General features: G+C 43.4%; 1 protein-coding gene across 15 annotated transcripts in view; it reads left to right on the top strand.

Moving 5' to 3' along the window:
• The first annotated feature begins 646 nt into the window (after window positions 1–646).
• Window positions 647–23,400, top strand: part of LOC119160784 (uncharacterized) — a 708,235-nt gene continuing 685,481 nt past the window's right edge. For 3 of the 15 annotated variants that reach the window (XM_075880906.1, XM_075880904.1, XM_075880905.1), the window contains exons 1-3: window positions 647–1,029; window positions 4,296–4,575; window positions 8,048–8,098. In XM_075880906.1, the coding sequence (XP_075737021.1) occupies window positions 1,027–1,029; window positions 4,296–4,575; window positions 8,048–8,098 (334 nt within the window). In that variant the 5' untranslated portion in view covers window positions 647–1,026. Of the gene's footprint in view, window positions 1,030–4,295; window positions 4,576–4,609; window positions 5,189–8,047; window positions 8,099–15,377; window positions 15,693–23,400 lie in introns of those variants that run through there. The other 12 variants (XM_075880899.1, XM_075880896.1, XM_075880897.1 and 9 more) reach the window with 8 other exon arrangements.

Genomic DNA, 23,400 nt, shown 5'->3' with positions numbered 1-23,400 from the left:
TGCAAATAAGAGTTCCGTGCCAGGAACAGTATCTTCATGATTGTCTTAATTTAGTTTTTAATTATATCGTTCTACATATGCATAACATACGTGTATCTGTATAATTATGATTGTTAATAACCCCCAGAAAACTGCTGTGCCATGTTCTAAACCGAAGCAGAACAAAAATTATTTGAGTGCTACAATTTCACTTTACAATAAAGGCGCAAATACAGCCGGCACGCCTGCATGCTAAAGCTTTTCTAGGGAGTTAACGTGCTGTGTTTTCTAATTATGTCGCGGAAGGGCGGGCATAATCTTGTTACAAAATCACTTTAGGTTCGGTCTACACAGCATGAACCGTACAATTGGTCACTGTATCAAATCGTATATTTTGAGGGATACATCATCCTCCTCGACGACGTGTTATATTCGAGGAAACACGGTGTAGCCTGAACAAATATAGAGCTTATCAGAAATATTCAAATAACTTGAACCCCCCCCTCCCCCCCCCCCCCGAAACACACACACACACACACACACACACACACACACACACACACACACACACACACACACACACACAAAAAAAAAACGTTAACTGCGTCACACTAGAAAGAAGAAAGCACAGACCTCGTCGGTTGTCATCAAAATGCTTTTCGGGAAGCTGCATCGCAAAAAAAAAAAAAAGAAAGTGAAACACTGCGAACCGAGAGCGATATATATCGCTCTTAGTCAAGCCAGAGGGCAGTCAAAACATGCAAGTTTCTCACAAATATCGAAGAAATGCGCGTCGAAACTCTTACGAGCGGCCGTCGGCGAGTGGCTTCAGCAGGCGAAGCTTTATTGAAGATGCCTGTGGCGCCACCTCTTCCACCTCTCCTATGTGACGCCAAATGCGTCAGAGAAGCCGGAAGTGAGCCCACTGCTCTTTTGTAGTACACTGTATTTGTGTCTAGCTGTCTGTGTTTTCCAAGTCCCGGGAAAAGCGAAGTGTGTGTTTGAACGCGCATTCATTGCGAAAGTCCTGCTGCGGCAAAGCTTCCAATGGTGAGTGGAGCATGTAAATACGGTTGGTGCTCCAGTAACCTGTGCTCCTCGCGCATAGTTGCGTGTACGCTCTCTCTTATTTCTGACAAGGAGTACGGCCACATTTAGGATGTGCTCATCTGTTTTTTTTTTTATTCATCAGCACTGCGTGCAACTATCATCCGTTCGAATTTTCACCTCCTCCCTTTTCGTGAGCTATAAATTCGTGCACGCATATTTAAAAGTTTTGATTTCTGTCAACGCCTGACCTCGTGTGATGTGCCCTTGTCGAGCCACCGTCTAAGGAAGAGGGGGCTCGTCTAAGCTTGAATAAAGTTTTTACTACTTTTGAAAATAACTTTTCTTTGTATCTATCTCTCCTAAAAATGTTGCCCTTCGAGTTCTTGTGAAGTAACGTTAATAGCGCCTGCCTGGGAGGTCGAGAACTTGAAAGCTGAACGGGTGCATTTATTTCGGTACTTTCACGATCTCACTCGATTAATGCGAGCGTGACACCCCACGTACTAAGTTCGGTGAAACCTTCCTCGTACCTAATGACCGATGTTGGCGTTAACTGTCGTCGTACCAACCGCGGCAGAGTGTCAAAACTCGCGGCGCTGCTTAGGTCGGGCTGCGATTCCCGGCCACTGTAAAGCAAAATGCATGCGTATTTCGTAAGAATTCCAGGTGGTTCAAGAGTCTGTCACTACGACGTGCCTGATATTTATATCGTAAAATTATCGTGAATGTCGCAACTAAAGCATGAATTGATCGAATACGTGAAGCACCGTATGGCGCATCCTGTGCTCCGCGGGTTTGCTAATTTCAGGCGTTAGTAGTTTGCCGTGGTCTTATACGTTCTCAGAGCAGGCTTTTTTTTGTGTGCTTTTTCGTCTGGCTTATGTTTAAATACAACTGTTATTATAGGTACCCTATAGGAAACCAGTGTAGGAGCTTTCAGTGCTCTGGCTGTCTCAATATATACATTGCCGCCGATGAGAGCGCCAACTGGCAGAGGCGATGCACGTGTTGATAAACATTGTGAGTCCGACAGTTCGGCTACGTGTACAGGTGCCACCACTACGATGAAAGTACGAAGGAGAATTGTGCGCTGCTTTATTTTCTTTTAAGGACATAGACATTCAGCGATCTGTGAGTTGCATCCATATTTTCCTTAATGGATTCTTTTCTCACCAGTGACTGCTCCCTCATGAGGTTTGTTAATTGATGCCCTTGCATCACCTGCATCATAAATCTTAAGTGCGAACCATTGCAATGTGCTTGTATGTTTTGCCTTCGCCAGCCTTGCACGGGCCGGTGACTCTGCAATGACGGCTACAAGAGAGCATTTAGAAACGGCTTAATGTGAACATTCGCAGGCTATCATTGTCGCACTTATAATCTCTCAATATAGCACTGTTCACGCAGAGATAACAAAAGATTCACGCTGATTAGCGGCGCCACCTTTGTGGCTACTACTGGACCATGCCGAGCTGTGTATATGCTCATAGAGTGCAGGCATGAGCAGCAAAGTGCGACGCTCAAACATGAACTGCTTTTGAACTTACTGTTTGCAGCATGTATTGTGTGTATATATTTTATAGTTGCTACAAATAGAAATATTTTGATTCTGAATTCTTCAATACGTCTTGAACATAGCATTCCCTCACCAGACGCTTTTACCGGTAAGCTTTCTTTGCACAAGAGAAAACATGTGCCATAAAAGTTGGTTGTCGGTGCTTTCAACTTTTCTCCAGTATTGGTGAACTTGTTCGATGATAGATGTATATTCATGCAAAAAAAAGTATGGCCAACAACACAATAAGGGAGGTCAAGAAAAGTGTAAATCTTTGTTTCATTTTTGGAGTTATTTTCATTTTTAATCCATGATTTTTCAGTTTGTCACTTAACTTGTGACATTGAAGCTTCCATGTGCATTCGAAAGTCACACAACTTCGGAGTCACAACATCACACTATATGGTTCAGACTGCTCATTATAGATTTATGTAGTGTGAGGGAGTTGACTGGAGTGGTCCTCCCCAAGTGCCTACAGTTAGTTACCTGACAACAAGAACATAAGTGGCATCAACAGAAGGCATGTGCACTCGCTATGGCACATTATTGAAATGCCACGAGTCCATTTTTATATCAAGGGCTGCTCGTGGTCCTTTGTTTCAGCTAGTTGTTTTTTTCATTGTGTTTTAGCTACAAGTTCTTTTTGTGAACCGAGTGGGCACTTATTTCGCATTGCCGGGGCCTTGACCCACTGTGCAACACCCCTTGTCTATATGATTAGCCAATCAGCTGATTTTTCTAGCTGTGTGTGTGCAGCAGTTATCCAACTTCAGCGCTTCATACACAGAAAAAAAGGGAGATTGATAGTACTCAGCGACAGCAGTAATCGGGCAGTATCAACCAGACACCATGCTTCTGGATGTAATTAGCGGGTGAATGGTTTCTCTGTCTTGTTGTATTTTGCTCACAAATGCCTGGTCACTTTGTCTTTAGGTGGCAGCTACATTAAGGAAACACTTCGGGATAGGCATTTGAGAAAAGGGGCATGCAAGCTTGCATGTAAAAAAAATTGATAGTTCTGGTAAAGCTTTGATACTGACATTTGAGTCAGATTTTCTTCCATATTCGAAACTGTTGCTTCAACCAGTGTGTGTGTGTGTGTGCTCACGAAGAGAAATAATTTTTTAGTGAATTTTTTTCATGACTTTTCTCGTAAGTTGTTAGTTTTTAATTGTTGATATTGCCCATGACCTTCATTAGTGTAATGCATTTTACTGATATGTGCTCTTCTAGTGAGTCTAGTAACGTGTATAGTTCACACCTGCCCATATATTTAGTGGACATTGTACTGAAGTCTTATTGGGATCTGTGAGTAGCCATCGCTATTATGAATGCGTAAACTGTCTACCTGGCATTATGCAATAGAAATTTTTTATTGTTAATTAAGCTCTGATGAAACTTTATATTTTAATCTTGTTAAGCATCATTTCGAATGTCCCCGGTATTAGTACACCTTGGCATGTCGTGATCTACTTGTAGGACTTTTCTTAAAAGGAGAAAAACAAGCATATTGCAAAAATGTTTTGAAGTAGTGTTCGTCAGATTGTGTTGTTACCCTCAAGAACTTTTAGAGATGTCAAGCGGTAAACCTTGAAGAATGAAAGTGGAAGTGAATATGTGAATTTGTGTTGTGCTCCGAGCTTATTCAAGAGAGCTTGTTATATGCACAACTCGTCTACTGGGGCTTACATTGGATGTCACATTGATCCAGGATGAGGCCGTTAACCTGGGAGAAACATCAGCTCTGACCTGTGTCCACGAGTCTTGCTGGCAGTGCCTTGTGCATGATCCACTCGATGGAAGCAACTGTTGCCTAGCCTGTGGTGCTCACCTGCTGCTTCACTGTTCCCAACACTGGAGTGCTTCTCGTGCTGTGGCTGCTGCTGAAGCTTTGGTTTCGGCACTCCGTGACCTGCCCGGGTCTCTTCCAGACCCCTTGCGCACCGCTGCTGCTCCACCCATCTGGTCTCTGCTTGCCACAGCACTGCACTGTGAGCAATGGCTATTTTTTAGATGCGTGCTGCCAACACCTCCGTGACTGCAGTTTTGCTTATAGCTGAACCTAAAAGCAGCATTTTTGCTCCCAGGAAAAGAAAGTTCAGTTGCAGCAGAAAGTGCTTGTGTGTGAGCTAAGAACATCCCAAATACTCTCACCATTTCATGATCTCAGGTAAGACTAGCAGGCTACTGGTCGCGAGGAAATACCGTGGCGCCACCATGTGGAGGCGTCCCTGTGACGTATGTGGTTGGATTATTCCACGGCCCTCTCGCGCGCAGCCCACAGCTGCTTTTGCGTCTCCTTTTTTTAATTATTTTTTTTCCATACTTCACTCGGTAAGATCAGTAAAATACTACTGCAGCTTCTTCTCTGACTCTACAAAGTGCTAAATAACCAGCCTGGAAAAATTTTACGGTTATCATAATGCCTGACTGCCGGCGTTGGCTGGTATGGCCACCTGGATGAAAACCGTGGGCGCTGAGCACGCCGCCTCTGAAAAGATGGCTACTCATATCGTGTCGAATTGAAGTATAAAATGGGTATAAACGGTAAAGAAACTTATCTCTGCGGCAAGAAATGCGCGCAACCGTGCATCTTCATTCATTGTAAGTTTGCGTCTAAAGAGGAGCCCTGGTTGACATGAGAAGCGTGCACAAATTACATTTTTATTTAGCACACATAGCCCTACGAAGCACAGCGCCAGCGGATTCTGTGCTTTTTGGGAAGCAACACAGCATTCTTACGGCCGCATGCAGCCGCAACTTTTTTGTTGTCATTGCGGACAAGAGTGAGAATGACGCATATGTGTGCCTCATTCAGAGTTTAAGGTTTCTCTGTGGCACGACCCTAATATGTGGCGATCGAATGTGCATACGTTGCACGTTGGGTCGCCTAGGAGCTATGCATTGGTGAAAATTATGAATGATTGGTTCAGTTCCACAGGTTTTATAAAAGGGTAAATCATGATAACAAATGCGATGTGCCAGCTGTATCCTTTTGCGACCTTGAATGTGCATGCTGCGAGGTGTTGTGTGATCTAAACGGCAATTTCATGTTTCAGTAAAATTGCCAATGTCGAGTTTTTTTTTTTTTTTCAAATTTTTTTACAGCTTTATTCATAAGCTGTGTTATATTTCGCGGCAGCTCTTAAAAGATGAATCAGATCTCGAAGCTGACCACGTTTTCACCTGTAGATCAAAACAACATTGAGAGGAAGTGACAGTGGTTATGGGCCCCTTCTACAGACGTAATCTATAAGGAAGGAATTAAACCTGCGAGCTGAAGTCGCGGGGCAGAAATTTTTTTCGGAGGTGGCACCACCTTGATTAGAGTTGGGCCCGGGCAAGCAGCAGAGGCGGTAGATCATTATTTTGCACACATATACCATGGAAATATTTTTTTGGGGGAGGGGCAGGAAGGAGGGCTTGGTGTGCCAGCCCACTGGCGGATGGGAACCTGTGTGGTTGGGCACACAAACGGGGACGGGCACACGGGAAGGAGAATGGGGGTGGCACAAAATGCGGTAAAGGTTACCTTGGCGAGAGAAGTAAGCTTTTGCGAAGACAGGAGCCGCACATGATGATGCAAGAAAGAAGCTTTCATCAAACGCACTGGCCGATCACACAAAAGCAACTGGCCACGAAATAGATCGAAATAGGGTGAAAATAGCGAAAATAAAGGGAAAAGAATTGGACTTCCGGGCTATTTTGACTCTAACAATTCAGACAATGGCGCACATTTTTTAAATGTAAGAATGGCAACTTTCCCCACATCTGTGCTCCGATGTCCTATTTTAATATATGCATAATCAGACCGTTTGCTCATTCATTTTTCGTGAACGAGGCTCCTGTGCGGAAACTGAAACGATCTGCTTTTATGCGAACATTTATGGTCTGTGCTTTAACCTCATGGGCTCGAAATAACAATCACAACAAAGAAAGTGAGAGGTGACAGTGGCACTCCCAGCGGCCAGTAGCATCGCATATGCAGTGAACTATGGCACGCCGCCGATGACTGGTACTGCCACTTTTCACATTGGTGTAGTGTGTGGAAGTCTGCGCACCTTGAGTCAGAGCAATACAACGTTGTTCAAAAATGAAAACACCGCGAAGGCACGGTAAAAACAATACATCCAACCGTCAGCTTTCCTTCACTAGAGCGTGGCGAGATCACGTGATTCCATCCTGCACCTCACAGCGATTGTAGCACTCGCGCCTCTAGTGGTGGGCGCCACGTCCAATATGAAAAAACAAAAAGAAGGCTTCTAGAAGAAGAAAAAAAAAAAAACAGATATGCTCTAGTGCTGCCAAGCTTGAACGCAGTGCGGAGCTGGGCGGACTTCGTTTTATCTTCTTTTTTCTCTTTCTTTGTTCTTCTCTTTCATAATTTTTCTCAAATCTCTTTCTCGCTCTTTTTTTCTCTCCTTGCTCTCTTCCCCATCCTGTTTTCCTCACTATCACATCTCTCCTTCTCACTCATTTCTATTTTCCACCCGCTTGCTGTACTATACTCTACAAGGCTATGCTATGCTCCGATAGTGTGCATCGATTACGACGCTTACATTGTAATCCAGGTAAATAGCTTTGCACCTAACTATCTGTGTACACTGCTTGTTTGCCCGCACTGCCCAAACCTTTGGAGGGGAACGTTGAGGGTCTGTAACAACTACATGGAAGCGAGGCAACTTGGTTGACATTCTGCTTTGCCAAAATGCAAGGTGAACCTTGTTGTAAAAGACGCATGGTATCAGAAGTAGTAGTTGCTTTCACGAAACATTCAGAAGGATCTATAGAGTCTGCAGTGGTGTGTTGGGTGATTGAAAGTTTGCTTTTGAAGGTTGGGCAGCTACATTTATTCAAAATTTCTTGGATGAGCAGTCAAGTCAGTAAACATAGTTTTACTCATGGATAGCGTGCCAGTTTCCTGTGCTTTGGTTGCTGATTTATGCTTTTCTTCAGCAGGTATAGCATAGCTTCTTTTGACTTCACTTTTATAACGAGTAAGCTAGATAGTATCCTCAAATAAGGTGAAGGCAGCAGTGTCTTCAGCTGTTGAGATTGAGTCCAAGGTATTTTCAAAGGAGATCGCATTAATGGTTATTGCTATTTGCCACATATGGCAAGGCCACTGATGCAAGAAGCTCATGGAATGCACATTCATCCTGTGTGGAGTGGGATATGATTAGCAGACATGTGGGCCCCCTCTGACTCTTCAGATCAACAGAGAACTTCTAAGCTTGCCACCTTCCGCATAAACCGGAGCACCTCGGAGGCCCGCAACTGCTCTTGGTCATAGACCCACTTTGGAGCTGCTTTCACAAAAAACTGTCAAGCGATTCACCTGTTTGACCACAGGTGTCTTTGTATAGAAAATCGTGCACATACACTACATAAACAAAGGACCCCATGCGTTTGAAGCCTTTCAGGTTTGATAATCTAATGAATGAAATTTTTTTTTCACCACAGCATTCATGGGCCACACATCTGATGCTGAAGCTTTGCACGCAGCTGCACAGGGTGAGTTGTGTGTCATGCAGAAATTCTAATCAGTTGAGCTTAGTGGGTTTTGTAACTTGTGCTGCTAAGGGACAGTGGGAGATGAGGGGTGACAGCTCTAACTTGTCGAGGAACGTTAGAGAAACTGGGTAGCACGACATCTTCCAGTAAATTATGTATTGTTTATTTGTAATGCCATTTGTAGATTTTTCTTTCTTTCAAGTCATTAACCATTTTTATCAGATTACTGTGGTTATTTAGGTCTTAATTTAAATTATAAATGTATATAGGCATGCCATGCATTCATAATTTCATTGAGGTCTTCAATTTCTCACCAAAAGTGTTCTCTCATTTGGTTATCCACCCATTGTAAATAGTCTCGTATGAACCTATCTAAAGTAAGCTTGCACAATAAATTACTATGGAATGTAAATTTAAAAAATAGCTAGAAGGTCATATGGAAACTGGCTATGAAAAAATCCGTAAACAGAGGGGAGGGGGGCGGGTGCTTGAGCGGAAATTTCGATAAGTGGACTTGTTTTCATCTAGGCTTAAACTGATTTTCTGGAAAGAATGTCAAGTGATTTTAAATGCGACACATTTTTTTTTTGCATACTGCAGGCACTTTTGTCCTCTATCTACGTATCTATCAACACTCTAGCCGCCTACGGTCTGGGTGGTCTCGTGATCACCCCCTTAAGGGGGACACTGTGCTTGAGAAATGCCAGAAATTTTCATGTGTTTATAAAGAAAATTCACAGTGTGATTGAGTTTTTGATGCTGATTTCAAAATTGTAATTACTGTTCCTCTAAACCAATTAGCTTTTGAGATATCCTAAAATTAATTACCTATTGTTTGCCGGTATGATAGCACAAAAAATTTGTATTGCAGAGCTACTATTGGCATATGCCTGTGTACTAATGAACATAAGCCACACATTGGTAGGAGTGCTTTTTTGATTTGATAATTTTAGCAAGGTTTGTCACACCTTGCGTTTCAGTGTTGCAGACACACCCACTTTACGCTCTAATTTTTGGCAAAAATAAGATTTTTGATGACCTCAATCAAAAATTCACACCTACCATTGCGTAAACTAACGATACAGCTACATGTCACAACAAAAAAGATAGTCCTAGCTGCTCCGGAGGCAGAGATATCTTTTAGACAAGTTTGCAACTGCAGCAAAATTTGAATCCTGAGAAATCATGCAAAAACACAAGTCCATTTTAAACAGACTGTAGCATGGAAAAGCTGATTATTTACAATGACTTGCAAATTCAGCTTTCAGTAGGCGCCAGGCATGTCGTCCTTCTGTTTTTTGTCACCTAAATGGCATTTTTTCAATGCCCGCTGCATGTTTTCCGCAGAGGCACACTTGCGAGCTGATGCGGTCGCCGTGTGCTCGTCTGCTGACTAGGCCGCTTATCAGTTCGGTGCCGCCCATGTGCGACGAATGTGCGCATGGGCGGCATCCGTCATATTATAAAGCGATGTTTTCCAGCTTGTCCAGATTGAGTTGTCGCAGACCAAACTCACACACTCGCTCATCAATTTCAAAGCTGCAAGAGCAGCGAGATGTTAGTTTCCTTTTTACGTAAGATTGCCACATTTTCGAATGGAAGCCGCGGCGCAATATGTTCATCGTTGCGGACGCATCGTTACAAGCACTCTACCTGTTGCCAGTAGCCTCTATTGTGCGGGCGGCGAGCACGTTCACCGTAAATAGATTGATTTTCTGTTGTCTGTCTACGCGCGGCGAACTCCACCCTGACCACCCGTCACGCAGTTCACGTCAGACGGGGGGAACCGGCGGCATCGGTGCGTTTAGCGATAAGACTGCGCTTTCGTTACATCGTTGCAAAGATTGCTATCTCTCATAGCTTCAGTTCTGCTTTTTTCACTTTCCATCCTGCAACTGTTGAGGCTCCAAAACACAGCCGCTTTCAGCGACGTTGTCGACAACCGACGAGCTTGTACGTGAGTTAGGTTACCAGTGACTCGGCGACCGCCGTTGATCGCCGTGAGTTGGTTATTCTCCCTGTCCTGAATGATAGCGGGGCTCTTTGGGAAGTTAACAGCGAAGAAACGATCGCCACACCTGCTTCACGAATTAGTGTTTCGTGGAACTTATTTACTGTGGCAGGCAGTCGACAGCACCATGACAAAATGGTGCATGTCCGTGCGCGACACGATGGTGAAGCAGACGCCAGAAACGCCACTTGGCCAAATGGTGCCTAGCTTTTCTCACATGCCCCAAGCAGCCAACAGAATCATGCGCTGGTGCTTCTCGATGACGCGTTTTTGCTGAAAAATCAGTGCGCAAGGCGAGCCACTGGTGGCGGGAAATTGAAGATGAAGAATGACGCTTCAAAACGAGACCAAGATGACCACGATAGCTCATGTGTAACGGTATTGGTTCGGCATGAAAAAAGCGCGACTTTAGCGTCTATTCGTGCTCAGATTCATCTCACAGGGGTGTTATAAATTGATTTTGTGCTAAAAATAATGATGCGAGAGGCTATGTTAGCGTTGTAATCACCGTGCGTAGAAGGCCCCTTTGCCTTATAATTCTGCGCGTTCCAAGCTTGTAAAAACGGGGATTGCCGAATTGTGTCTCCGTTCCACTCTTGAGAAATCTTGCACACATGCAACGCAAGATAGTTTTAATGATCAGGCGCAGCACTTAATTGCTGCCGGGTATCCTTGCACGGTAGTGACGGCAATTGCAAAGGTTCTTCTGCGTGATGCCAAAGCAGCGCGTTCCAGCTTGACCCATGGCCCGCATCGCAGGTGGCATCCGGAGGTGGTGCCTTATATGCATCGCATTTCCCGCAACCTGAAAAAGATAGCGAGTTGGCATGGTGTGCCGATTGTGTTCTCTGCCCCACGTAAGCTGGCTGGACTTTGTCCCACAATCTTCTCTGGCAAGAAGAGATTCAGTGGTTACACGTGCTTATGTATGTGAAATGTGCGACTGGTTTCATCTACAAAATACCGCTGTCTTGTGGGAAATGTTATGTAGGTCATATGGGGCGTTGCGTAAACGACCGTGCAAGGGAACATGAGCTTTCACTTAAAAATGACGGGATCATGCATTTGCCTGCGCATTGCAAAACTTGCATTTGCTCACTGATTTTCTCAGAGATTATGGTTTTGGGTCGAAGTGCTGATACCACAGCCCGTAAACTGATGGAAGCCTTTTATATGGCTACAAGAGGTGACGCTTGTGTTAGTGATATGTCAATATCATTATTTGATAGTGAGCGTGATTTTTCGCGCGGTATGCTGCAAGATGTTTGGTTCAGACCTTGTGACTGCTTGACTTTGTTATATGTGACTATATATATGAAGGATGACGAAGAAGTGAATTCGATTGAAAGCTTGCGCTTCTCCCTGTCTGTTCTTTTCTGTTGTCTTTTGTCTGCATTTGCACACACCAGTTTACCCTGACTTTTTGCTTGTCCATATCTGAAAAGGTCTGCCGCCTTTCTTGCGTCTAGCCGAGCAGTCACACTTTGTGTTATTAACAGTCGCAGATAAAACTTTTAACATGCTTGCCTAGAAAATCGATAAACTGCATTCTTTAACAATGACATGTGGACTGAGGAAGGAAAAAAAAAAGGCAAAAAAGTCTGGCCTTAGTTTGCCGTATACCGAATGCAGTTTTGCCTCTGTACACTCGTGGCATTTATTATTTTTTTTTTTTTCAAAAAGAGCCAAGTGCGCAAACTGAAACTAGCATAATAATTGCATGAACTTCCAGAACAGTTGGAAATACAATGGGTCAATTCCTGATTGTAACGTGAACTCAAACAGGCAGTTTTCAATCTGAGCTAAATCCTGCATATGCTTCTGTCAAATTGAGCCTATTCATTAAACCAGCACTGTGTCAACAACCATGACCGATATAACTCGCGTGGTCTCATCTAGTCTGTTTCATTTGTGTCCTACAGTAAAAGCTCGTTTATTCAAAGTCAATGGGGTCACCAGAAATTTTCGTAATAAGAGGGCTTTTGAATTAACAGAACTTACAAAAAGTGAGATGCAAGGAACTTGAAACTATTCAAAGTAATCAGGGCTTGTCATTTGCTGTGCCGGCTAGCATGCGACTCCAAGTGTTATGTTTTTCAGCATTACCTGGTCTTAATTTTGCTGCAAACGTGGGGAAACGGTAAGCCTAGCTGCTGCCACCAGGAAAAAAAAAAAAACCTGTCGTGACAAATTGAAATGTGCGCCTGCTCAAAACAAGACATCTTCACTGCAACACAGCAGTGACACGCAAGCAATTTGTCGCCTGCTCCTTGCTGTGTGAGAACGTTCAGATGCTACCATACGCACATTCTCTCTGGTACAGTTAGGAATTTAATAATGGCCAGCATGACGAAACTCGAGACGTGTTTTCACTTGCAAAAAATTACCTTTGAAACTTTTGAACTTCGTTTTTGAAGTAGGTGTTGCTGGCAAGAACTCTGCCAGCAGTGCAAAGGCGCAAATTGCGGGAGCAACCGGCAATCGTAAGTTTGAATGCATCGCGAATTCTGTCAAGCTATTTTTTGTTAATTTCTTTACAATCCCAGAAAAAATGAGTAAACCATGACCCGCTCACGTTGCAAGAAACATGCGATATGCTGCCCATGTGTTTCGGCTGAGTTGCAGTGAAGCACATTTTGTTTTCGGCACGTGCACATTTCAGTTGACTATAAGACAGTTTTTTTGCTCTTTCTTTTGCACTGGAAGTAGTGAGGCTGGGGTGCTTCAGCTGCCACTCATTAGTATCACTACATTGCATTGCCTTGTGTCTATTAAGGGCCGTCGTTTCCGTGGATTTGCAGCGGAATCGGGATTTGGAACTGGCACTTGGCACCCAAAGTTTTCGAATTAACTAAGCTGGTGTCGGCCACCGCTTGAAATTATCCTCTGAAGCTTACATAGCATAATACAGGGCCGCGGACTTTGAATTAAGCGGGATTTCAAAATAACGGAGTTTGAATTAATGAGGTTTTACTGTGCTTGCTTTGCTATTGTGTTAACGGTGCACAATAACTTTTTTAGTGTGAGTTGGCACTTACTGAAAGACATAATATTGTAGAGCAAAATACTAATATATAGAGTGATCATTTGAATTTGCTACTTCGTTTTGCCTGTTAGTGTTTTTTTTTATTTTCTCAATTGAGTATCATGTGATTCGTGTCCTTCTTTTGCTCCAAAGTGGTATGTTTGAATTGAAAAAGATATGAAATGAAGATATTGGGTACCAGTCTATTCCTTGATGAACTAATCTTCAAGGATTAGATCAGGGCTACATGTGGTAAAGGGCTGCATATCACTGGATGGCCTGTATGTATGAAATCACATTTGTGCCGTCACAATGCAGCTGCAGCAGTCAACTAAATAATTGGTTCAGTAGGCGATCCATGAGTCGTGCCACAACACCTCAAGTCATAATAAAGGGGGGTGTCCTAATCCTTTCTCAAATGCAGCCATGCATGGCTGAGCTGTGTCCAAGTCACACAGAATCTTAAGGTTTGAGCCAGCATTCACTGATTGGTCGGCTTAATCTTCTCCCATAACTTCATACAGAATTGTATCAGGCAAGCTGGTATGGATCCATCTTAGTAGGAGGTGCACAGCTTTTACACAAAGACGTGAAAGAAGGGACACAAGCGCTTAACTTCAACTAACTGTTTCTTTCAAAACGTCATAATATATAGGGGTGAAAGCAAGAAAAAGAACAAATAACCAAAAGCCCACGTGTCGTGCCGCACATTAATCATCCATTATTATCAATCACACCATCCAAAAAACAAAGTTATTTTCAAGTGAGTGATAGAGATGGTGTGTTTACACACTCAGTCATTATGTGTCATTTCTGCTGTCATGATATAAAACTATGTGTTGTTGAAATACGGCAAGCAACCACACTCATTACAGTAAATAGCCACATGACCACCTATTGGTGATGTTCTGTTACTCCTTCGTTAATACAATAGAGTTAATATGACAGACTCTCGAGAAAAACCTGGGCCTGAAAGCTATAACCACAAAAGTCCTGCCATCTTGGAATGCTGTCACTGTTGCCCTTACAAAACTTCAGAAAAGGGATAAATATGGCAATTTAAAACACTTAAATTCTCGCAGTATAAAGGATAGACAAGTGTAGTGATGTATAATAAATGGATGGAAATCATGTCATGTTTATATCAACTACATTTACGAAAGATGCATTGGTAATTTATGCAGGGGTGCAATAGCTCTGCCAATTGTGCCAATTTGATACAGTTCCCCATTTTTGTGCCGAGCTGTGCCAAAACAATGAAATTTGCTGAAATTGCACCACGCTGCACCAAAATGCTCGAAGAGTCTCAAAATTTTCTCAATTGCGTTAATTTGAGCTAGAAATGGAGGCCACATGGGCCACCTGTAGTTTGCGTCGTCAATCAATCCAGGGACACAGGCACGTAGACCCTAACCCGCGCTGTATTTTGTTATACTCATTAGGTTGGGACACTCGCGAGCGACCAGATAAAGTAACAACGTCATGCGGCCCACTGATATCGGTCTGCTGACCACAGCGGATCTCTGTAGGTGGGACCATGCAACTTCAAGACAGAATGCGCTGCCGTAGCCACTAACTCTTCATGAGAAATATAAATTTTCTGGTCAGGAAACATGCCTATGGCATGTTAGGAGCTAAAGCTGAAACGGTACTGCGAACGATGGCATTGCCGGCGACTGAGGTGGTTGCCATAGCAACAGCACATGCAATAGATAGGCGCTCCAGGCTTTTCGAACCTACCCCATTTTATTATAAATGAATTTAAGAGGCGTTCATCTAAACGTACAGTAGAATATCAGTGATGCGATACCGCGGCGGATACGAAGTCGTGAAATTTTCCAGCCAAATTTCACTATGTTCGTTGGGCCTAAATTCGTATGTTCTGAACGCTTTCCTAATTGGGGCGGGTGACACCAACCTTAGTACGAAAACCATCGAACAAAGGCCGAGAGCAACATACTCGCAGCTTCTTAAGTACGCGTGCGACCAGTGCACGCACTGTCTTCTACATTGCGTGTGATTGTCGTTGCCTCAACCGCTGTGGATGAAACTGTGGTCGTTCTTGACACGATCATGTATGGCGACGACTTAACTGACAGAACCTCGAAAGTGTGTGTGCGTCCGACACTCAACCAGTCAAAGCAACGCCGCTTTCCGCAAACTTTGTAAACAAAACCGCGGCAGATGCCATCGTAGATGGCATCTGCCGCGGTTTTGTTCACCCATTTCTCCCAACAATGCAGGTGTTCCTTGTAACTCTCGCTCGCCTGCTGATGCCCGGCCTGGCAATCACTTCGTTGGACTCATCATCAAACTGCACCTTCCTGCCTGGCAGTGACGAAGCAGGCACTGTCCCGCCCCCCTCCGCTACCGCTCCGACGCTGTTGCCAGCGCCGTGGCTTGACTACTCCTCCCACACTTCACCTTGGACAGCCCCATCGAAGTCAACATCACCACTCCGAGCACCTATATATCGCGACTGGTCACCGGCGTCAGCTTGTGGGCTTGGCAGCTGTGACACAATGCAGTTTGCTTACCCGTTCCTCCCAATAATGCAGGTTAGTAAGCACAGCAGTCTTTATGCAAAAAAATCAAGCGATTACTTTCTAATCCAGCTGCCGGGCCCACAGTGTCTTGTCGCTATCCTTGCCGAGTGTTTATATGCCGTTTACTCCGTACTCTTGTTGTTATCTGGTGACGTTGAAAGTAACCCTGGTCCGGAAATGAACGAAGTTCTTGCAGAACTCGGAAAGATTAGTGCTGGACAAAACAAACTAATATCTGATTTTGAAGAAGTAAAGCAGCAACTCCTCACAACTGACATCGGATCTAGGAAAGCGTAGGACCCAACTAGAACGCCATTACCAAAATATTTTGCCCATACGAGCTGACATTGCCGCAATTCAAGCCGACACTACCTCAACCACGCACTTAGTTTCCGAACTTGAAAAACGGCTGGATGACACAGAAAACAGGTCACGCCACAACAACTTAATCTTCTATAACCTTCCAGATACTAACGCCAAAGAAACAAATATTGAAACAGAAGAACTTATCATTAATCACTGTCTCGAACACTTGAAAATAAAAATTGACCCGAAAGAAATTGACCGAGTGCATCGCCTCGGCCGCCACACCAATGATCATTGCCGCCCGATAATTGTCAGGTTCACATTCTACAAAACCAAAGAAAATACCCTCTCGGGATGAGAAGAGAGAATGCAATGACAGGATGTGACAAATCTTTGGGGCTCCGCTCATACTGGACAGATTCTAAAAATTTTTATGGCAATTAATTCATAAGGCAATAAGCTTCTTCAGTGAATCCGTTTCTTGAAGAACTGTTGCTAGGTCGCTTTAAATGAGCATAAGCTCAAATATATTATTGACAATTTTTCAAGCTTTAAAGCTTGTTTTGCCCGTTTATACACTTTAGCTGTAATGAATAAAGTTACATATTTTACAGGTTATTACTTGCATTCAATTGAAAGTCAAATCCCGCTACTTCTAAAGGTTGTATTCACTTACCTTGAATGGAAAAAAATTAAATATTTGGCATAGAGGCCTAGTTTAAAAAAAGAATATTGTGCTAGTTTGTTAGGTCATGATAAATATGCCCATTTTTCTTTATACATCATATATTCTGTTCAATTCGATTCGACCATAATCACTATTCGCTTCGAACCTAAAATTCACTATTCGTACAAGCCTACATAAAGCGACTTAGTTTTGAAGGCGCGTGCGCAGGGAAGGGCACGAGAATCAAAAGAGCAACTACCGTTTTTCCGCAACCACCGTGCACAACACCGCGGTCGCGGCGACACGATAGCGATCTATGAGTTCTGAAGGCATGCGGCAAATGCAACAGTAAATTAAAGGCAGTAAAAACATAAAGAGGCCAGACTCGTTTTGGCGTTCTTGTAAAAAAAAAAAATCTAGCAGCGAGCAAAGCTTTGACTTACACTTTTGTGGCAGCCAGCTGCGCCGTCCCGTCCATTCACGTGTGTCCCATGAAGACATATGCCAGTTGTTTGGATGGTAATAGATTTTGCAAGTTGTGCTAATCCTATGAGGTTCTCACCATAGTAGGAAACCCTACCCTTGTGTGTTCGGCCGCTCCAAGCCACTATAAAACCGCAACGCTGATGTTGGCGCTTGCGATTGAGACCCCCCCCCCCCCTTCTTTGTTTTCGCTATGCTTCTTTCTGGTTTGCTTGTTTGGGTTGGTTCTTTTTTTTTTTTTTGTTGCCAAAAAAATCGGAAAAATAATTCATTGCACCCCCCTGCCTTGTTGCAAAAATCTCCTGGATTAAGAATCCTTGAACTTGGCAAGTATGCTTCTGCAAATGCTGCAGGCTAAACAATGACAGAAAGCAATCATAGATAGCTTCTGTCGCGAAACAAGTGACTTGGTTTAGAAGGCACATGCGCTGGCCAGCGCTCGCAGAATAAAAATGGAACTGCCCTTTGGCACAATCACTGCGAAGAAAACTGTGGTCAATGTGACATGATCATCGATAGCGATTTCAAGCTGCAAAGGTATGCGGCTAATGCAGCGGTATATTAATGGCTATAAAGGAATAAAAAGAAAGCACGATGCATTTTGGTTTTCATGCCGATCTTCGTTTATGACTATGGTGGAGCAGACTTTAGCACTTGCCATTTGGCCTCAAGCGGCACCTTGACACGCAGTTTCGCGACAGCCAGCTGTGCCGTCCCTTATTGGTCGATTCGCGTGTGTCTCCAGAGAACTTACCTGAGTTCTTTTGACGCAAATAAATGTTCTGTTCGTATATCCCGGTTTGAAAGCTGCTTTTGCTAGTCTTTTTTAATATACGGTACAAAGCTTCAGGCAATAAGAATATTTCCGATCCTGGGTCAGATGGGTACGTATCACCGAGATTTCACTGTTGTTTAGACACTCTGCCTCCGTTGTTTATAAGCCATGATAAGGCCGCAACACCATTGTTTGTGCTTATGGGGCTGTTCTGGACTCCTAACTTTTCCAAAATTTTTTTTTGTGGGAAATAAAATGTAGTGAGGAGGATATATCAAACTTCGATATACCGGGTGTATCTGAATATCATATATACTAAGTAAATTCCTTTGAATTTTCGAAATAAAAGTATGGGGCCGGTGCACACCTACATTGAACTTCCAATCAGTGAAACATCTGATATACGGAATGCTATGTCACGCTGAAGCCCGTAAAGTGTGTTTTTCATAATAAATACTGATAATTGTTTTTGCCTCGTTCTATCAAGTTACAATTCCACATCGGACATTGATCTGGTTCATTGTGCAGTGCTTCTCAGCGCATCGGTATGTTTGATGCACAATCTGCAAGATATAATGCATGGGCATAGTGTTTTTCGAAGAAGCTGGTAGCCAAGGGCACCAAAATGAAAATGTGAAGTGACTCGGCGGCCTCGCTGCAGTGTTTGCATTCTCTTCTTTGTTCATGCCTGATTGCTTCCAGCTCAAAAAAGCATGGCGTTCGAAGTGGGCAGTGTTGTGACATTTTTTCTGTTTTTGGTTTTAGGACACACATCTTGCTGGCTACGCTTTTTTTCGCATTTCGCGTCACAGCTGCGGCTGCCTGCTATAAAGCCAGCGCTATCGCCAGCATGTTGACGGTGGGGAAATGTTGCTTTGTTGTTTTTGGGTAGCGTCGTCTCTTGCGGCATGTGGAATCGTGTACTTCTCACTTTATTCCTGATGAGTCCTCATTTGGGAGTCAAACTAAACAATGACCTGCTCGTAGGGATAAAAATGATGACCGGTGCTTGGGGTGACGTCAAGTAAAGCTCTGTCGCGCACTGTTTTCTTGCGGGCTTTGGTGTCAGGTGACTTTTAGTGCGTCATGACCGCTGACTATGTCGTACAGTACATCAATGGATTGTGCGACTTGCGTTTCCGGGCGCCATCTTGAACAGGAGTACAGTGAGCCACTTGATCGATGGCTGGTGTCACTGGTGTTGCGGAAATGAACTTGTCCGGTCATCAAAGTGCCAATGCCACCGCTGCCGCTGGCAAACAACCTTTTATTATGCTGCAGAGCTTGCATCGGCGTTGAGCGTTGACCACCACTGTGGTGGCCGAAGGGGCTGAATTTGATTATTTGAAAATTTTCACTGATATTCAAGATGACTTGATGAACGTGATGGCTTGCAAGAAGCAAGATAAGCTTACTGACTAATTCACATAAAAAACAGCGTCAATAACGAGGGACAAGAGGAAGAAGGAGACAGACAGCGGCACTGACTTACAAGATTTATTTGCTAGAACCGCACAATATATACTTGGGCAGTATCTGACAAAAAAAAGAGAAAAATACAACACAAAAAAAACAGAATCCACCTAACAACCACGTAGTCATTGCCACAACGCACCATGAACAACACGTGTGCTAACGTTCCGAAGGAAATCTATTTCTTTTTGTGATAGCGCAATTGAAGGAAAAACGTTAGCTACTTACTGACTATTTTTGTGTGAAATAAAGTGTCCGAATTTCAAAAGAAGTTTGTCACCTTGTTCTTTAGGATAATGTGGGTAAATCATGTTAGTGCTTGTTACGTTTTTCAAAAACTGTTCCAAGGCTTTGAATGCTTTGATTAAAGCCTTAGATATGCATGCTTTATAGTATTTTGTATTATCAATGTATCAAGCTATTTCGTGATCCTATTAGAGTTTGATATATCCCGGATCGACTTTATTCAGTGCTTGTTGAGGGGGCTGCTTTGTCTTGTGACAGTCTAAGCCCTTGATGTAAACGTTGGGTATTCCTGCCGATCACAAACACTGTGACATGCAGTCAGTTCTCGCAACCTGCAGCGTGAAGCTGTCAAGCCGGAAGTCTTTTCAGATATATGATGATGAAGCGCACATGTGAGATGGAGATTACTGCACAAAAAGGATAGAGAACTGATGCATAAGACTTGAGGAAACCAAAGAGAAAGCTGCCCTTTTTTCCAACCTTTTTATTCAAGCGGTGCCCACCTGCGCATGTTTATTCATTGTTTTCTATGGCACTGTCATGCATATGGAACTGTTGCACACTCGGTGCTGTGGAGGGCAAGAGTGTTATTATGAAGTGCAATTCCCTTACTGTTCATTTTTGAAGATTAGGTCTTGCTGCCAAATTGTATGTAATACTTTACAAATGTGAAATGAATGAGCTTTTAAGTGTTGAGAGATTTCAGAGGGAATTCTTGAGGCTTCACGTAGGTTGCAAAACCACTTCAGAGGGTTACAGAAGCTCGAAACACCAGTGTACTGAACATAAAAAACTGCATAAGGATGTCATTTGATAAGCGGTAGGGAGGGATAGTACATGAACGTTCTGCATAAATAAAAACATTCTTATTGGCTTTCAATCCAAATGCATGTAATAGTTAAACCTGGATATATAATGAAATTGATGAATTGTCAGAAAAATTTATTTTAAAGTGAATTTTGTTATGTGGAGGTTTGGTACGAAAAATCGGAAAATAATCACACAAATCAAACAAAAGGGGGACTGAACGCACAGCTGACCCAAAACACTTATTTAGCAGTAAAAAACAGCGTTATTATTGCGATAGCAATTGTACGGACACTCTCGGCGTTTTTTTGTCGTCGTCGCCATGTTCCGTAACAACTTTCTCGAGCGAGTAAAAGCTCGTGATCGCTGCTGAAGTTCAGATCAAATGAGCCGGCCCATCTCTATCACTTGGAAGGCGCATAAAACAACATCCCCGCATGTTAAAACTGCCATAGAATGCTCCCGTCTTGAATGACATGAAACAACGTGGTGGAGGGGGTCGCTCGAGTTGCAACAATGACCTTGGATTTTGAAGGGCAGTTATGATCTCTCAGAAAACATCAGCTGTGTGCTTCAGGGTGTCTACCAACCTGGAAAAGTCAGGTATATTTGACAAACATAGCCAGGTCATAAAAACTCACGGCAGTGTGTGCGACCATCACGAAAGTAATCATTACCATTGATCAAAGCTCAAAAAGTGGCATTTTTGGCTGAAACCGCAGTGAACTGTAGCTAAACTATGGAAAAAAAGGCAGTGCATAACATTTTCCTTAGTGTAAGCGTGAAAAGATACACTTAGCAAACTAACACAAAGTTTAGTGACGTTTCAGCACCCTATGTGGCAGCCTTGTTCACAAAGGCATAATAAGGCACAGTGTATTTAAGTACGCCTAAGTATGTCACATAACCGCTTAGAGTACATTGTTGGAAGTGGCCCACACTCTTGTTCAGTGCATGTTCAATTGTCTGTGCAAGAACTCCAGGTGCAAGGATGATGCAAGCTTCGTTTCTTAGACCAGAACATGCGCCCTTGACCAGCGAATTTGGTGGACTGTGGATTCCACTTGTTCAGTGAGGGCATTCAAGGCCAGGCGTCGTTTCCTGATGTCATATCGGGAGTGGTTTAACTCTTTTCTTGAAATAACCTTTCTCACCAATGCACTGGCTGTCACAATCATGGTAGCCTATGGCTTAAACAAGACTGGAGAAATTTTCGCTCGGCAACTTCTCCTTGACGTTGACTAAAGTATTTCTTTACTTCTGTGTTACGTATCACACAGTATATGTGACTTTCCCAGCAGAACGTTACTCATGTCAGTAAATTTGAGCATGTTTGTCTTGACAAGGATTTTGTCTCTGCTTGAAGGCCTTCTAGTTAGGCTATAGAGCTGCAGTGGCATGCAGTGCCATGTCAAGCTTTTTATTGTCAATTATTTTTTATTATTATTGCTGATGCAATGGCAAATGTCTCAAGCTTCACAGTTACTGCTGGTAGCGGGTGTTTTAAACGTAGCATGTGACTTCTGCTAAATTTCAGTTTCTTGAGAGGGTATTAATATGTGATGAATTTTTAGCGTCACCTCTACAGTATGTAAACTAAAGGAGCAAGCTGGCATTCGTGATTAATCTATCGAATTGAGAAAGCTGTTGTGGCCCGAAAGATTCCTCCCTGTCGCCACAAATTCATCAGTGCTTCAAATGCTACCCCCAGCTTTTATTGCAGGCCTCGGAGGACTTTCATCGTGCTCCAAGCATTAGAGCCAAGAGGAATATATTTTATTTATTTATTTACTTTTACTGCAAGCCAAAGACTCATACAGGCATGGGCATACAAACAGTACTGCCATAGCATCTATTACAAAAAGAAAGTACAAAAGGCACACTATGACAGTAAAAAAACAAACAAAAAAACTGAGCAATGTCAAGAATCACATTGGGCATCTCATGCAAAGCCACTTTATACAAAATTTTCAAATAAACAACGCAGTGAGGCACACTTGCACATACCTATACGCAGTCACTGAGTAACTTGTCATTGTAAACACATGATAACATGTGCATGCAAGTGAGCAGAAAAAAAGAAAAAAAGGTTGCAGATGCAGGAAAAGGGACAATATATAGGTAGATTCTTTTGTTAGGGAGAGGGAGGACCAAAGGTCGCTGATGGGGAGATTAGAGAAGGGGGAGGGTTGACCCAAAGATATAAAACAAAACATACGTGTGCCCGTCGTGTGAAAAAAAAAAATTTGGAAGGAAAGGAATTTCGCTGTACGTCTTCGTTGTTGTGACGCTCTTCTTAGCCATAGTCAAGGTAAGGGCATGGAATACGCAAGTAGTGTGAGGAACCAGTTCATTCAGCCAGGCTTGAGCTAAATCACACTGGTGATGATATTTACAGATGGAGATGTACAGGTGATGATTATATCAAAGAGAATAAAAAGTTATTTGCTTGTCGCGCTCACACTAATTCCCCCGCGCGGTGAAAGCGGCCGCCTGGTCGCTTGACAGTACTATTATGAAGTGCGTCGCGCATAAGGCTTTAAACGAGACACATGCACTATATCTGTTCTTCGGCAACGATGATCAGGATTATAGCTAACAGGAGAAACGCGGTAATTGACAGATGTCTGTTCGACCACCGTGTACGGCCCGATGAAATGACTGATTAATTTGTCGCATAAGCCGGGGACGCGTAGTAGAGTCCATAGAAGAACTTCGTCACCAGGGGAAAAACTCACAATACGGCGAGACGAGTCGTAGCGAGATTTTCGAGTGTCTTCAGAGAGACCGATGTTAACACGGGCCTGGTGACGACAGTGTGCGAGACAAGATAGAAATTCTTCAGAGAAAGGAGCCGTCGAGGGTGCAGGGGCCGAAAGGAAAGAGACATCCAGAGCGAAACTCGGCGAGCGACCATGGACGAGAAAAAAATGGTGAAAAGCCGGTAGTGCGTTGAGCAGCCG

This window comes from Rhipicephalus microplus, chromosome X, assembly GCF_043290135.1.
Source record: "Rhipicephalus microplus isolate Deutch F79 chromosome X, USDA_Rmic, whole genome shotgun sequence".
NCBI lineage: Eukaryota > Metazoa > Arthropoda > Arachnida > Ixodida > Ixodidae > Rhipicephalus > Rhipicephalus microplus.
The sequence above is the reverse complement of the archived record's forward strand: the minus strand, read 5'-3'. Positions and strand labels throughout refer to the sequence as shown.